This window comes from Copadichromis virginalis, linkage group LG20 (assembly GCF_057382275.1).
Source record: "Copadichromis virginalis isolate Kocher_CV1m ecotype Utaka linkage group LG20, C_Virginalis_male_GT1.1, whole genome shotgun sequence".
Taxonomy (NCBI): domain Eukaryota; kingdom Metazoa; phylum Chordata; class Actinopteri; order Cichliformes; family Cichlidae; genus Copadichromis; species Copadichromis virginalis.
In genome coordinates, this window is record NC_140637.1 from 18,763,034 (window position 1) to 18,780,677 (window position 17,644).

At 38.7% G+C, this 17,644-nt stretch overlaps 1 protein-coding gene across 6 annotated transcripts in view; it reads left to right on the forward strand.

Annotated features, from left to right (window-relative positions):
* Positions 1-15,379, forward strand: part of LOC146684637 (synaptotagmin-2-like) — a 126,852-nt gene extending 111,473 nt beyond the window's left edge. For 5 of the 6 annotated variants that reach the window (XM_085444201.1, XM_085444199.1, XM_085444202.1 and 2 more), the window contains 7 exons: positions 5-165; positions 5,520-5,657; positions 5,887-6,054; positions 6,586-6,753; positions 7,276-7,393; positions 7,734-7,867; positions 8,938-15,379. In XM_085444201.1, coding sequence (XP_085300327.1) covers positions 5-165; positions 5,520-5,657; positions 5,887-6,054; positions 6,586-6,753; positions 7,276-7,393; positions 7,734-7,867; positions 8,938-9,153 — 1,103 coding nt within the window. In that variant the 3' untranslated portion in view covers positions 9,154-15,379. The remainder of the gene's footprint in view (positions 1-4; positions 166-5,519; positions 5,658-5,886; positions 6,055-6,585; positions 6,754-7,275; positions 7,394-7,733; positions 7,868-8,937) is intronic. The other variant, XM_085444204.1, reaches the window with a different exon arrangement.
* The last annotated feature ends 2,265 nt before the right edge of the window (positions 15,380-17,644 follow it).

Genomic DNA, 17,644 nt, shown 5'->3' on the forward strand with positions numbered 1-17,644 from the left:
TCAGTGCCATCATGGGCCATCATTGCCATCGCTGTGGTCGCTGCTTTACTCATTCTAACATGCTGCTTCTGCATCGTCAAGAAGTGCTGTTTCAAAAAGAAGAAGAACAAGAAGGGCAAGAAGGGGAAGGGTGACATGGGAATGAAGAACCTGAAAGGTGGAGAGGTATGTTCTGCCTCAGGAGGACGTTTCCTGCCTGATATAATTTATAATTGTACTGAATATAAAGCAAAGCTAACAACAAATGTCTTTAACCTATATATGACTATAATAATAGGCCTATTATATAAAGGCTTAGGGGTGTTGTGTTTGGCATTGTAATAAAATAATAACAAAAAGCATTTTTCCATATTTTACTCAAGTAGCTTTAAAAATAATTTAGCCTGTTTGAATTGTGTTGGATTTTAGGCTAGATGAAAACAGAGATTCTTTACAATTTTGATGTTTTCTAACCCAGTTTTTCTCCACAGTTGTTAATTACATTCTTTATCCACCATGGTTAATGTTTTTTAATTTATTTGTTTCTCTTTCTTTTTTTCATTTAATGTATTTGTCATTAATGTTATTGTTGCTCTTTCTCTCACTTATGCTTTGGGACTTGAGTGGAAAATGACAAGACTTTAACATACAGAACAGCCATTGTTTTTCTCCTCGTCCTGAAAGAGTAATTATTTAAATTACTAGTTAGTACAATGGTGTTGTTTTGGGCCTATAATTATTATTTTTTCCACAAACATGATTGATAATTTGATGAGGTGCAGTAACATATCTAAAATTGATGTTATTTTAAAACTCCAATGGACTTGCTGCACAAGATATGATTGTGCTAATGAGGGGGCTTCTCCGTCTGTCATTTTCCTCAGTCCCTACAGTGTAGCTAACTACATTTGCTGTGATTACCCTTCTTTGGTGTCTGCTGTGAGTTCAATCTCTTCCTTTGTCTCTGCTCTCCTCCTTCCTGCTTTGTGTCTTATGTGTGCTCCGTGTATCTTGACTGTGGTGGACTTCTCTGCCTACGGTAGGTCTGATAGCACGCGGCACCCCTCTCTGGCCACTCTGTGTAAGCACAGACCAGGGCAGGGTGGGAGCGGTGGTGGGAGTGGGGTTGGGCTGGGCTGGGCTTGGAGGGGTTGGATTGCAGTGATGATGACAATGAGTGCTATGGCTTCCTTAGTTTTTGCAAGCTTAGGTGCTGTGGGTGCTTGAGGACTCCATGGGAGCGATTAAGCTGCTTCGCAAAACCCACTGAACTGATATGCCGCACTAAATGCTATGTCTTGTATATCCAGAGATTGCAATTTTGGCATAAAAAACAACAAAAAACAGAACAGACATCTGTTTAAGTTGTCTATGGTTTGAAATGAACATGAAACTCATCCTATGGTTGAGCCTTTGAATGATGAGTGCACTGAGCAGCTCACTAGAGATCACTAACATGCATGTGCAAGGGGTAAGCTGGATATTTGTCAAATATTAGCTGAAACTTTACCTCACTGAGAGCTTGGAGCATGTTTCCACTATTAGAGGCCTCTATTGTGTATCACGACCAAAAATACTGATGTCTTACAAATAATTCCTCTTCAAAGATTTGCTAACTTAGCTATAAAATAAATATGGTGTACCCCAGGTTGTGCAAACATGCTCCGAGTTCCACAGCAGATAAAGATGTTTGTACCCCTTGACAAAGACCAGCATATGCCCTTGCAGTAGGTACCATTGAATGGCCACAACTTGACTTGAGAGTAACTTTCCTGGATGACCCATGCTGCTGACATACTAGGTGACAGTCATTGATCCCCTCTCTCTCCCCGAAGCACTTGGGTGCCATTGAAGAGAAATGGTGGGCCAGAATGTTTGCCCACATCTTCAGTCAAATGCAAAAGCCTGATTTTAGTCGATCCAAACCTAATGCCGCACGAGTCAACCGGCTGCTTTAGTACACATTCTGCTTAATAAAAACTCAGTACTGAGCTTACATTTCAACCCATGGAGTTGAAAGGGCATTCATTCAGACGTACCATTTCTTTATCTTTGAACCCCCTCTGAAAGTTCGAGAGGAACTGCTAATTCTCAGCATGATCCCTCAGTGGATGTGTACATTTCACTCGAGACATTAATATAGATTTTTGGGGGCCTCGACGTTTAAATGAAACATCAACGCATAACCTTTACCACACTTAAGACATCACAAGATAAACCATTTACATTTACCATCAGAAATAATCTTGGATCCTGCATTGTGTGGCCTGGCATGCTTGAATGAAAAGCATTTACAACAATAAAGATACAGAATGCCACGTAGGACACTGTGTGAGAATGTGAGTGTATTTGGTTGTGCGTGTGTGTGTGTGTGTGTGTGTGTGTGTGTGTGTGTGTGTGTGTGTGTGTGTATGTGTGTGTGTGTGTGTGTGTGTGTGTGTGCGTGTGTGTGGGAGATGGGTGAGTGGGGGTGTGAAGCATGCATGTAAGTCTGCATGTTCAACAGCATTTTCGGGCCGTTCTAGGTAAAATAAAATAAAAAACTCTAGAGCCAGGGTATGGAGTGTAATATTTTGAGGGAAAAATACTCTAAGTACGAGATTATGTCCATAATGTACAAAAAGATTTATTTTTTGGATTAAAAACCCTCCACTTAGCTTCAGTTTGCAAGGTTGGGTCAATGCTCCTGCTCCTTCCGTACGTGCTGGCTGCAGTAGAGAAAATTAAATGAATTTTAGCGTCCGGATTAGAAACTTTTTAGATTAGAAATTTTGTCTCATAATCACAATAATATGATGTCTACACATATGTGGCGTGGTGAGGTCGCTCCAGCCTTGGAGAGCAGGGCGATGTGGTTCCCTGACAGGAACATTTTTTCCTGTTTAACATAAAAATTGAATCAACTTTACGACTTATAGTGCTGTGCAAAAGTCTTGAGCCACCTTTTTTTGAAAGTTGGGAAATAGGTGCATTGAGCTATTTTCAAACATCCATGATTCAGAAATTTCACAGTTTGATTCTTAAGAACTTGACTTTCAGATACGGTTGATCTGCGCTAGACTGTTTTTTTAGGCCTGCCACGTCTTCTTTTGTTCTCCACTTGTCCAGTTTCGTCACATTTCTAAAGGTCATACCACATACCATCCATCCATCCATTCTCTTCCACTTATCCTTGTCAGGGTCGCGGGGGGGCTTTAGCCTATCCCAGCTGTCTTAGGGCGAGAGGGAGGGTACACGCTGGACAGGTCGTCAGTCTGCCACAGGCATAATGCTACATACCATCCTGATATATTCCAAGTTTTTGGATAATAGCTTTTTGGGTATAACCTGTTGGTGCAAAATGCTATTTTATGCCTATGAAACTGTTATGTTTTTTGTAGACTCAACTTAAGAAATAGATGTTGCAACTTCCTCCTTGTAACAAAGTCCCTAAAGATACAAGACAAAATTGGTTCTTTGTTAAGTTGTCTGTTATGTGTAGACACAACACTGGTTCATTCCTTGTGTTAAGTGTATTTCTTATGCTTAAATGATTCATACTTCAGTGTTAAATAGCTTAATAAACAAAAAAGAAAACAGTCCTCTGAAAATGATCAGGTTTAAAGACTGGACTGGCAGCAATTATCCAAAGAAAAACTTTGCAAGGCTCTCAGAATGCCTGGGAAATTATTGCTCAAGACCACTTTAAAGATTACAAGAAACACTGACTCCTTGGAAGTAAAATATAAAGAAATGAGGGATGGCTCAAGTGTTTTGCACAGTTCTACAAATCACAGAATTTTCTCCCAATTCTCAAGTTATCATGTACCCCTTAGAATGGTCCTAACATGCCGCTGTATGCATCTAAGGACGTGCGTGCGTGTGGGTATGGTGGGGTTCAGTATGCTGTGCAGCGAGTGTGCGCGGTAGTGCATTATCTGTGTGGATGCCCTGTTCCTTTTCCAGATCAGTAAGTAGCTGGATCTCACGAAGACGTCAGTGTTTTTTCAGGAGGGGAGCCGTAGAAAAGGAGGCCACGCTGAGAGATTACCCAGTATCTTATAGCAAAATGAAAGTTTACTTTAAGATTCATATCTTAGCAAATTGCTCTTGCTAGATTAGTCGTGACCGCCTCTAAAGATATGGGACCCTGAAGAGTCACTGGGTGTAATGTAAAAGCAAGATGCACGATAACAGAAGATTTGAATTATCTTCTTCATCATGCCCTGATTATCTCAGGAGCAGTTAAATGTCAGTAAGCTGCTGAATGTTGTTCTGGCGTGTGATTAAGTGGGACAATAATTTGCATCAGCTCGAAAATCTGGACTCTGGAATAAATTATGAAATCTTTCAATCATTCACTTAGTTACAGCAGTCAGCCCAGAGTACAGTAATTGAAGCAAAGTCATAACAACAATATCAATGTAAACACATTAATGGGATTTAAGGTTGTCAGGAGGAGATAGATGCCAGACATTAATATAGTCTGGCTTACAGTAAACTGATTGCCAGACTGCCAATATCACCGCGGTTTGAGCAAGTTTGAGAGCTTTTCAAGAAGTGTCAGTAAGTACTGCGTCAGTGCTTTGATCAAATCACATCTACGCCTGATAGCGCTGTCCTTCACATTCACTCAGTGAGGACACTCAGCCTCTGTTGGAAACACTGTACACGGAGCCAACTAAATAGCAAGGACACCTAGCACTGCAATGCAATAATGCAGCAGCTCTGTAATAAATGTTAACTTGTTTTTGAAAAGCATCCCATGACATCCTTTAACGTGCTTGCTTTTGACATTGGCTCTTCGTTGCTGATACAGCGTTACTCTGTGTGGGATACGCCATCACAATTTTTCAGACTTTTTAAACAACTTAACATGACTCATTTGAAATGAGTCATGTTTGGGATTTGTGCAGCTACCTGTGTGATGCTGTTCCTTCAAAGTAAAAGTCCTCTTCCCCGCTCTGTTTCTGTTTTTTTGTCCACTCCTTGTAATATCACTATTACTGGTAGCTACACAAGTGAGTCATATTAATTTGAGATTTTACAGTGACTTTAAGAAGTGAAATTGAGACCTTCCAAGGGTTTAGCAGAGCTGTTGTACTAGATTGCATTGCAATGTAAGTTGTTCCTGTTTTTTTCGTTCACTCCTTTTCTATTTGCTTTTATTCTGTTGTTTCTCTCCTTAATCTCAATCTCTCTCTGCCCCTCTTTCTCAGTCTTTTACGTAACATACACTTCTATTGAAACAACACTTGTACAACAGTTTGTAGTTCCCTGCCTTTGATTTATGCAGATTTAAAAGACTCGTAGCGCTCATGAAAACAAAACAAAAAAGAAAAACAGCAAATGGTGTCACCCAAGAAATAGTGAAATCAAGTCAGGTTGCAACCGTGGTCATCGATGAGCAGATTGCACTAGTAACACGGGGGTAAGTGGCAGGTAGGTGCTGTGACTAACCCGACTGCTGATACCCAAGGTTTGGTGTTCAGCACAGATGGCTCCGCTGAACCGTCATCTCACTCCTTTTTCTGCCACCGTCCCCCCTTCTGTCATTGCAGAAACCGCAGGATGACGATGATGAAGAAGATGATGTGGAACCTGGACTGACTGGGGATGAAAAAGAAGAGGAAGTGAAGGAGAAGGAAAAGTTAGGGAAGCTGCAGTACTCAATTGATTATGACTTCCAAGAGAACAAGGCAAGTGCTTGAGTAGTTTATTTGACATTTTCTTGTCAAAATGAACTCAAAGCAGACCCTGTGAGTAGTTACTAATGTGTGAAGCATCACATGCTAAATGTTCTTTTTAGCACATCTTCTGGTGTAGTAGTTCTTAGTTGATTTGCCAAAATAAAAATGAAACCAAAATTGGGTTTTTAGTTTTAGTTCAACCTTTCCTGCCTTAACTGCATAACTTCTTATTCCCTAGTTGACTGTGGGAATCCTGCAAGCCGCTGATCTCCTCTCCATGGACAGCGGTGGCACCTCAGATCCCTACGTGAAAGTCTTTGTCCTCCCAGACAAGAAGAAAAAGTTTGACACAAAGGTTCACAAGAAAACACTGAATCCTGTATTCAATGAGACCTTTACCTTTAAGGTAAGTTACTAGCAAAAGCTAAATGGCCTTTATTAATTACTTAGTAAAACAACATGAATGTCAAGTCATTTGATGTGTGGACAGGTCCTGATAAGAGTCAGCTTCTCCTCTAATTTCCCTCTTCTGTCCTCTAGAGCTGAGCAGGTACTATGTTTCTTATTTCTTTTCAACAGTGATGAAAAACAGCAGACACACTGAAGGTGTCTGACAAGGAGAATATGGTAGAGAATCAAATTAAAGGAGAGGGCCACCTCTGGTGCACTTTGCGTGCTGACACAGCTCTGTGAAAACAACTCAGCTTTACTTTGTCAAAGTCAGGGACAGGCAGCTGTGCTGAAGCAGCATGTTATGAAGCTAGACAATTCTGAGCTCCAGGCCAGGGGCAACAGCCAATACTGGTCTGATCTAGATTTATCTGATCTTTATACATCAAGTATCTTTTGTCATAAACCGTTAGAAATGTGTGCTCATTGCTACCGGTTGAATTAAACTTAAATTAGTAAAATAGGTAAATGGGTTGTTATCTTTCAGATACCATTCCAAGAGATGGGAGGAAAGACTCTGGTAATGTCCGTTTATGACTTTGATCGCTTCTCTAAGCATGACGTCATTGGAGAGATTAAAATACCCATGAACACCCTTGACTTGGCAAAGCCAATTGAGGAGTGGAGAGACCTGGACAGTGCAGATCAAGAAGAGGTAAGAAGAGTGTTACTACCTCTATCACACTGCTGATATCACTCTTTAAAAACCTGCTGTATGTCCACACAGGTGCCTCTTTAAAAGGCTATTCTAAGAAAGCTCTTTAATAAAAGTCCACTTTAAGCATAAATTAAAACAAAATACTTTTTTCCCTCTGGGATTCTTGTGCAGCTCATTCAAGAGTTTGGTCTTTCCCTTTTTGTTCTCCTTCAACCAGTATAGCATAGCTACAATTTCATTTCTGTATTTCTTCCTATGTCTCAGCAGTAATGTATGCTGTGACGCTACAGAGCTTCTTTTCCACTGGAATTATTTCTTGCTGATATTAACTGATATTAACTTTGGATACATCAGCTATATAGATAGTATTAAAAATAAAGTAATGGCAGCAGGAATTATTGTTAATGAATATGCTTACTTAAAATGTTATATAAATGACACCGTTTCTGTATTTGTGCAAAGAAAAGGTTCTGCTTCAGATCTGCTTTAACTTTCTCTCCTCCTGCCTCGTCCTCACAGCCGGAGAAGCTGGGTGACATTTGCATCTCCCTGCGTTATGTCCCCACTGCCGGCAAACTCACCATCTGTATTCTGGAGGCCAAGAACCTCAAGAAAATGGATGTGGGTGGATTGTCAGGTGGGCTCCTCTATATATATATTTATTTATTTATATATACATATATGTACTGTACTAAGCTTAAATATTTTATTCCTTATTAATTTCTTTGGAGCAAAGAGACATTTAGGTGTAGCAAACTGCATTGTGCGGAGGAGAAAGCATGTGAGCACAGCCATTAGGTCGGTTCTGCTCTGCTCACGTGCTGATGCTGCAGTAGTCACCATGCAGCAACCCTCACGTCTTCTGGGTTCAGCGTTGGCCCCATCTGTTGGTGCATTAAAGCAGTGCGACTAAAGCGTGCATGTGCGAGGGATTTCTGTCAGCCTCTATCGTGATTTTCCTCTGTTTTTGTTTTCAGATCCATATGTGAAAATCAACCTTTTGCAGAATGGAAAGAGGCTGAAGAAGAAGAAGACGACAGTGAAAAAGAACACTTTGAATCCTTATTACAATGAGTCATTCAGCTTTGAGATCCCTCTTGAGCAAATGCAGGTAAGGATGCGGAATAGTCCTGTCAAATCTTTAACGTTTAGTAGGTGCAGAAAGAGTAACATTGCCAGGGGCGTAATTTCCAGGGGGGTTAGGGGGGTTATGACCCCCCCAATATTTAGACCCAACCAATGTAACCCCCCCAATAAAATTATGAATTATCTTGCATAAAAAGGCTGTTGATTTTCTTTACTCATTTCAGGTATTACCAGCAAAATAGTTGCATGTTTAATCATCTGGGAATTTACCCAGGGATCTGGGAATTTACCCCACCCCCACCCCGTCAATGTTCAGCACAAAGTTACGCCAATGAACACTGCATCCTGTCAACACATGCTGTTTAACGAGCGTTATATAAATGTTGTCTATCAAGTAATCTGTGATCAAGCATACCACGAACGACTGTGTGGCAGTTATATTTATATGAAATTGTCACTATCCCAAATTGTCTTTTATTTTATGAGAACATGATGTGGTATTTTCCAGTTAAGTGAGTATGTAAATCCACCTGTGTACACAGGCTTTCTAATTTTCAGGTCTTTCATGAAATTTATGATGGTACTTGTAGTTGTGAAGTAGAGTACACAAGAAGTGGGATCGGTGTGATGATTAGTGAGCTTTGGAGGTACTAGACATCTTATATTTCATGTACAGACATAAGAGTGATTTCAATATTCTCATCTAACTTTATTCAAACAATGAAAACCACCACACTAACACCCATTTATTATCACTTGTGACCAAAGGGACCACTGACCATGTAAACATATTTTTATCATGTGAAAAAGAAAGTTGTCATGTGACTCTATGATGAAAATGTTCTTTTCATGACTGTCACATGTTGCTGTGTGTTATAAAATAGAAGTTATATGTACTTTAGCACCAAAAACATTGTATATGATGACTTTCTGTGGTGTGTAGGACGCTATACACTAAGCATTGCTCATACTTTGCAGAAAGCATAAACACTCCCCAGGCTTCTGACACCAGTAACCAATTAAAATATCTTTCAGTAACGTCAGATTTCTACAGTCCACTTCAGATTTTGTAAACCTTTCTTCCTGCTCTCCCAGAAAATCCTAGCTGTGATCACAGTGCTGGATTACGACAAGATTGGCAAGAATGATGCCATTGGGAAGATCTTGGTAGGAAGCAAGTCCACAGGGGCTGGGCTGAAACACTGGTCCGACATGCTGGCCAACCCCCGTCGCCCCATTGCCCAGTGGCATCCACTGCAGCCAGAGGAAGAGGTGGATGCCGCTCTCGCAGCCCTGAATGCCAAGAAGTAAACCCACCTACACCATCTCCACACCTACCCACCCATGCATTTCCCATCATTTCCCAGTGTATATTCCAGACAAACACCCCAACTGCACATCTGCTCCCCTCTCCACATTTTTTTCCTTCTCCTCCTTCCTTCCCCACTGCCACCCTTCAAAAGATCCACTGATACCATTTGACATGAAGGGAGTAGTTTAAAAAAAGCATCATGTTATATAAAATCATGCCACTAAAAAAAGAAGATAAGTTACAGGATGGACAGATGCTCCGTTGATTTCCTTTAGATCTATTTTTGTATTGGGGTTGTGGTTCCATTATATTATAAGAATACATAGTAGAATATGAAGAAGGGTAAGAGTGCTATACGGGAATCTGGTCATAGAGGGGATAAAACATACAACATTCACTCATATTGTACTTCTTATCTTTTCCCTTTAGTGACACATGTTGCTTAGAATAGAGCTTAATAATAAAATGCTTTATACTGCCATATGATAGAGAAATAACACAAGCAGGTTCATTCCTTAGGTGTATTGTGCACCATGTTCCACACCTGCCAGTTATCATACTAGATGATTCTGTTAGTTTAAAGTACATTCCTAGAGGTGGGTAGCAAAGTAGGGATAGACACATATCCAGTTACCCACAAACACACTGCCGTTTTGATTAGTTACCCTTCCGCCCATCGTCTCAGGAAAACTGAGAGGAAAGTGAAACTCCATGCCTTTTTTTCTAAACGGGTTATTATTATTCTGATACTCAAGTAGACGAGAAAAATATTCAATTCAAGATCTTTTTGAGTGACCCAAGGCTCACGAGTAGTGTTAGTTTATCCTTAAAGTGGTGTGTCAGGGGAGAGGGAGGGAATAATGGATTTGGAGTAAAAAAGGGTATTTGTGTATATTTTTTTTTCCACCGTGCAAAAAGGCTGCATCTGTCATCGGAACAACAAGCGTGGAAATATCAGAGCAGGTACAACAAAGACTGATTCCAAGCACCAATGACATGATATTTACAAGGTGTCGATTACCGCCTGCAGTCTACCACCTCCCCTCCCAACGCCTCTGATTCTGTATCTCACTTGTTCAGTGCTACTGCCATTAGTCATGGACTTGACACAAGGGTTTTACTTCAAAGGAATCCCTATAACCGTCTTACAGTCATAAAGGAGACAAGCCTTCCAAGTAACAAAATAAGCAATTTTCAACTACCAGGGACGCCTTCCAGTTAGCAGTGTTGTTCTCTTCATTTCTTTCTTTCCCCTGTTTTTTTAATCTCTTTTTCCTTTTATCTCAGTTCCTTTTTTTCTATTTGACTTCAAACATTTTTGTTCCTTAAGCACTTTAAATCAAAATCTTACATTTAAGTACACTTAGAAACCAGAGCTTTAATCATTTACGTTAGTAGTTACTGCTAGCTGTAATAAAGAAAAACAAACAGACAGCAAGACAGTGATTGACTTTTTTTGTTGTTGTTGTTTTTGTTGCTTTTTTTTTTGCCTCGGCTTTTTGCGTATGCGTTTTAATTGTTTGGATATTATATTTCTCACTTGATTGCGAGGGTGTGGTCTGGAAGAAGGCACTGATCCATGTGTATTTTATACACAGCTTACCAAACTGTTGAATATAATTGCACTATCGGGTATTTTTCTGTTCTGTGGTAAAACTGTTCTTTGATCTGTGTAGTTTTTCTGTGATAAAATGTTGTGAGATTGAATTTTTTCTGTGGCACCATGTGGCATGCCAAACGGGTCTCCTCATATAAATGAACCTGATAATAACAGAGAGATCCTTCAGTTTAATGCGTTTCTTAACAGAATGTTTTAGGTCCAGTACAGAGAGCCAAAATGTCGTGTAAAAAAATAATTTAAAGTAAAAAGTCCTGCTGAAAATTAAAAATGCAGATATTTTAAATCCTTTTAGCTTATTTTGTCCAAATCTATAAACTGAACCAGGGCACATCTTAAAAATACTTTTTTTTAAGTTTCTGTGGTCTAAAAACTTCTACAGTCCTGGTCTCCTGCAGCTTGAATCATACATGAGATACCCACAGTCCTCAGCTTGACAAGCCCAACACAGATGTCTAAGAATGATATGATATTGTGCATATTTTGGCTATACAAGTTTGGCTCTCTATATTTGTATATTAATATTCTGTTCAAGAGAAATATTGGGAATGAACAAAGCCCAAACTCATCAGGTCTGAATAAAGCAGAAAAGGCTCCTGATATGTGTAGAGTGTTTGGACCCCAATAAACTTCCTTGCTGAGCTAGCTATGAATAAAATTTTTTTAAAAACATACAAAAAAAAGCAAATCCTGCTGTCTGAAAGCACCAACGGCAAAAGCTACCCATTAACTGTGTGCAATATAAGTCAATGTAAAGTAAATGCGGTCGGCTTTTTAGACATTACCACAGCTTTTTGGGAATTTAATGAATGTTGGAAATCATAGGTTTTTCTTTCAAACTTTGACAGGAGTTGAGTTTTTCACGTCCCATCATTCTTTTCTTCAGTTAACGAAAACAACACTAAAGAAAAGGCAACACGGAAGCAATCAAGCAACCCATTGGTGTGTAGTTTTGCCTATATACATAGTTCATACACGTTGATACTGCATGTTTATACAAAATACTGTACATAAGAGCATGTTTTAGAGACGAAGCAAAAATATCTCGTGTACGTAAATGGGTGTCATTTATCATTTTAATAACACGACGAAGGGAAAAAAGATGCACTGTATATTTTCTAAAATGAAACAAATGTGTATTTATTTTCCATGAGGGTCACTGGAGAGAATGTCATACAGATATTAGAATAATATTACTAATAAGATCCTTTCCACGCCTGAAATTCTTAAGCAAGTGTGTCGTCCAGTACTGTGTGTGAGTTCATGTAGGATGAAAATGTAGCCGCATGCTTGCTATCTAATTCTGTGTGATCAGAATTTTTATTTTTATTTTTATCTGCCATCTGTTTTGTTTCAGCACCTTTCTGAAGGCCAATATTTGACACATTTCTGAATTTTAATTGCTATTGCTTTTTTTTTTTATTTCAAAAAATGTATTTAGGGTTTTTAATGTTTGGGAAAGGGGATCTCCAAGTCTAAGATATAAGCAGTTTCTAATAGCAGATTTGACGCAGTGTGATTCTGAAATAACTTATTAGAAAAGGCTGAATAAATGTGCAATTTGTAGGTGGATTGTAGGAGTCAGTTTTCTGCCAGCACTGACCAAGAAAGATGTCTGTTGGATCATATCTTTATAGAAAATACATTTCCTGGGGCCAAAAGACAAATAGTTCCATTCCAGTGAACGCGAATGACTTGGAATCCCTTTTTGTCTCTTCTTTACTTGGAAGTTTTTACTTTTTTCTTCTATTTAAATGACCTGAAATACTTCACGGCTGTGTCTCTTTTGCTGTGTTTATTATACAATACGTGTACATGTATACAAGATAAACGAATAAGATAAAACTAAAGCCATAAAACTCAAGCACTAACTCTTTAGAGCTCAGCTGAGTAGCTAGAGTTTATTTATGAAGAAAAAAATCTGACATGTCTTCATTTTCCTTGGCCAGTGTTTCTCTTTTACATTCCTTTCAGAGGTCTTTGTTCATCAAGAGGGCAAAAATCCATTTAATGTATATGTGAGCATTGAGAACAGTTGTGAGTTTAGTAGAGTGAGTGTGTCTTTTTCTACTTTCGGAGCTGTTGATGTCCTTGTTTCATAGAGGTAGCTGATTTTCCAGTATTGTGATTAGCCTTGTTTTGATAGTATAAATAATAGATATGACATCACAATAGATTCTCAATAATAACGCTAAGAATTATATATATATATATATATGTATATATATATACGAGAGAGTGTTCTATACTTGGGCCGAGTGCAATTTATGAACCAAACTGGGTCACTCTTCTAGTTTCTCTTCTTCCAGTTTAGCAGAGTTTAGAATGTACTGGTGACTACATGTACAATTAATAAGAAGTTACCCTTGTTTTTGTTGTTTTCTTTTTATTTCTTTTCATTTTTTTATTTGAGCAAACTGCTCAAGCAACAAAAATGAGAGCAAAAGCTGAGAAACTTAATAGTGGAATCCAAGTTTTAAACCTGAATCCCTCCCATAGAACTATGCATAGAGTTATGATTTTCGCAGGCACATGGCAGAAAAAATCATTTTGATGTCATGCACGTAAAATTAAACGAAAGAAATAGTTTCACATTTTGGGAAATGACTTGCCAGTTTGCAGAGAGTTTGAAAAGACGACTGATTCCACAGTCCACACTAAAATATGAAGCTTGTGTTATTTAGTCATCCTGAAATCAGTTGTTGATGGAACAAAAAAACACTCCTCTAGTTTGTTTTATTCCTTTTTTTTCTTTTCTGTCTTTGAACATTTTAAACAGTGGTATTATGTGTTACTTTGTGAGCTTTAGTGGTGCTAGTAGGCATATTTTCTTACTTCGAGTGAGGCAACCTCTTTTTCCAGTCTTTGTGCTGAGCTTTATACTTAAAAAAGCAAAAAAAAAAAAAACAATGACACAGGGGTGGTGTCAGCCAATCAATAATAGGCAAGAGCATGAGCAAGTTTTCCAAGTGTGGAACTATTCCTTTAAGTTCACCTCAATCCTGCCAGATCTGTCAAACTGCCACACCTGTTCTGGTAACAATCTGCAGTGTGTTGTGTGACGCTACACATTGTCTAATGCAATATAGTTTTTACTCACTGTCCCGTTAACGCTATAGACTGTGACCAAATGATGCACTGAGAATAATTTAAACACAAAATTTCAGCGCATTTCTAAAAATACTGCCACTACCTGATTACGGTTGCCTTCACTCATCACCACTGTTTGAATCTGCAAAGCCACAATAACAGTACACGCAGAGCAGTGACAAACACTTCAGATGATGAGGCAAAGGTGATTACAGGTAAACCTATAGCACACTTTAGAGATATATTTTTGGGTTTTTTTTAGTACCTTTTACTGCTCGGGTCACTGCAGTCGCATGACCGCTGGACAAGTTCTATGGGGGACTGGTAGTTGTGTGTATTTGGGTATGTGGGAAAAAAAGACGAGGTGTATGCCCTTTAGCAGACACGGTGCAAAACCACAGCATTGGATTATACAATATACAGTACAGGTCTGCATGCATGGGACACATTACTCATTCGTAAATGTGCATCTTTGTGCGTTTGACTGTAATGGTCAAACAACAGTCTTAGTTGTGTTTTGAACCTGGAAATGAATCTGTTCTCTTACTGGTTGTGGAACTGTGTAATATCTTTATGCACATCCGCATCTGAAGCTGTGTGCTCTTTCAGCTGTGCAGACAGCTGAAAGAGCACCGGTCACACAGTTGTGGTTTGTTTGTTTTATTCGATTTTTCTGCAAACGCTGGGATTTAAAAAGGGAAACCATCCAAAGTTCAGCAGATCTTTTACCACCTTGTCAAAATGTGTCGAGGAGCCTCTCAGCGGGTAAAAACGCCACTTTGAAACATGATGTCTTGTCTCCTCTATTACTCGCTGTACTTCTCCTTTGTATTCTTGTGCATATGTGTAATCACTTCTTCTGCCATTTAATTTTTTGTGATGTATGCCTTTAATGTAGAATATAGAGATGTGCCACCAAACTCTGTCACATTTGCTTTCTCATTGCGTCTTTGTCTCGTTTACGTGTAACCAACCATGTACCGTCGGTTTCATGATGCTGAATAGGAAGCAAGCTCACTGATTTCTCCACTGAAGCTGCTTTTGCTGGGCGTAAAGAATGCCGGCCTTCATGTTTACAACATGGACATACTGTATACTGCCAAACATGCAGGAGCGTACCAAACTCCCCTCTTGAGCGCTTAGTCCTCCACCCCTCATCCCTGATGCAACTGTATTCTCAAGACTCTTCTTTTCCCTTTTTATTTTCACCTCTTTCTCTTCATCCTCTTTTAAAGCATCAGAGGACAGTCAGGTTGTGTCCTCTAGCCGTGTTTCTTCGTGTCTAGTGTCGTGGTGCGCGTGTTCATGTCAGTACTTGTGCCTACTGTGGATCGCATGCTTTAGCCCTTGACTGGACACAAACGTTGCTCACAAACTCCTCTTGACCCTTATGTGGACAAACGTTGGGGATCCTTATAAAGTTATCAAGGGAACCAAATAACTTATTACAAATTTATCATATGTGTTAACAGTTCTGTAAAAACAAATAGGAAATAAAGGCCTTTTAATTACCATGACTTGTTTGTGTTTAATACCCAGTTCCTCTTCCTCTGTTCGTTGTGTGTTAATGTCACAAAAACAAAACATTTTCATCCTTTTACCATTTATTAAGTAGAGTGAATTAAGTAATGTGTCTGTGTTAAGCCACCACTCAGAACATTTCAGACTGTTGAATATACAATCACTCGGTAAATCAGTATATCTACAGCACATGTAGAGAGAGCAGAATCATACTGTAGCTTATTTATAGTTCAATTAGTGGATGTGAGCAAACATAACACTGGTAATGTGGCATGGCTGGACTCCAAAACCATCACATGGTTTAAGGAATATAAGAAACACTGAGGACCTTGGTTAACTTAACCATTAAGTGAAAAAAAGACTGATACCAAAATCCTTGGTGTGTCTTTCACACCACGTACAGCACAGAAGGAGATTTCATGCAAATTAGTCTGAAATGCAGAGTTTATAAATCACGATGTATTAAACCCTATTTTAAAGCAAACTCACAATCTCTACACTTTGTTGCATTGTGGGTTTAGTTCTTAAATAACCATTAGAAGTAAGAAGTGCCTTCATACTGCAACTAATAAAAACATGACATCACTAATATTGAACTAGTAAATATAGCCTACAAAAATAACCAGATCAAAAACAGAAGCTTGGTAAAGTTCTGGTTTGTTAAAAGGCCTGCAGTACAGGCTTGCTCTGAAGCTAGGTGTGCCTTATAAATTGGCAACAAAGTCTTTGAACAACTGCAGACCTATTAAAATGGTGAGAAATCATTGCAGAATAAAAGAGCTGATAACAGTTTATATTTCACAGCGCTGCCTTTTGCTGATTTTTAAGGCCACCCAATTAATGTGAAGGCTCACAGAGCAATGATAACAAGGAAGTGCACAATTCTGGTGTTTGTATTTTAATCGCCTAATGACAGGAAGGCCAACGGGTCAGCTAAAAAATAATCAGTGTACTCCTCTGAAACAAAACTGACTAGGCAAAATATAAAGATTAAAACTAACACATCCATAAATAAATAAATATATATCTATTAAAAAACAAAATATATACGGCATTTTCATTTGCACTCGGGGTGTCTCTCTCTTCAGGCATTCATTTGTTTTCAAAATGAGATACTAGCTCAATAAAAATATCCTCTTGGAAGAACATGCATTTAAAAAAGCAAGGCAGCTGAAAACACAAAAAAGGAAAGTGTGGCAAATATTAATATCATCTCCTCTGAAAGTGTACCATTTTGAATGTGTCACAGGACTACTAATAACAGCAGCACTGTTAACATGTGCATGTACAAAGTAGCCTTTCATGCCTATTGTACAGTCTCCTTTAACAAGCCCACATATACATGTTACATTTTTTTGCATACTAGGTAAATTAAACTCAAATGTGTATTAGCTAATTTTTAAAAAGCTGAAAATTGGACTAAAATTTGTGTCTGATCTATTAGAATGATAGTTTTTCCAAAGGTTTGTCAAGTGCATCACATTCATGCATCCCTGCAACTGTAGAAAAACACCCACAGATTTCCAAGGAAATCCACATCTGCGAGGCACTCAACTGTGGCGAGCAGCAACGGCTGAGTGACAAACCTGAGAATGTTGTCAATTGAAGCAAACACACCCCAAAACATGCATTTTATGATGCTTCACTATCTTTAGCCTATAGTGAAAGCAAGTCAAAGTGTTTTTGTGATAAGTTTTTAACGTCTTTAACGTCTCACATCATAATAAAGGAGAAAGCTACGGTTCCAAACAGTCTAAGTCAATGACTGTCTTCTCTTTCAAATAAAAAACATATTAAAACACGATTATGGAGTGCACAAGTAACAACCAAAGTAAAAGTGTCAAAATGTTATATGGCATATTATTAGGTACAGTAGCCTCACGCAATCTGATGCATTAGTTTGGATTTGAAATGTCAACAGTACACCTGGTCCCTATTTCATACACGTGACAAATATTCCTAAAACAAACAACATCTAATGAAGGAAAAAAAATTGTTGAAACTTTAATTTTAATAATGGTAAAAATTAACTGAAGCTTGCCAACACTTCTCTTTGGATCTTCACAAGTTCTAACAGGAATTACTAGGATGTTTCTGAAAATGCAACCAAACTAGCCTGTCACCATACAGTAACTCAGATACGAGTCAAAACCCGGGACCTTGTGGATAATGACACTGCTATTTCAGGGTTGGAGCGTCCACAGACACACAAGAGGAGCATCGCACATCTTTTTTTTTATTTTGACAGTTTGCTGATGACT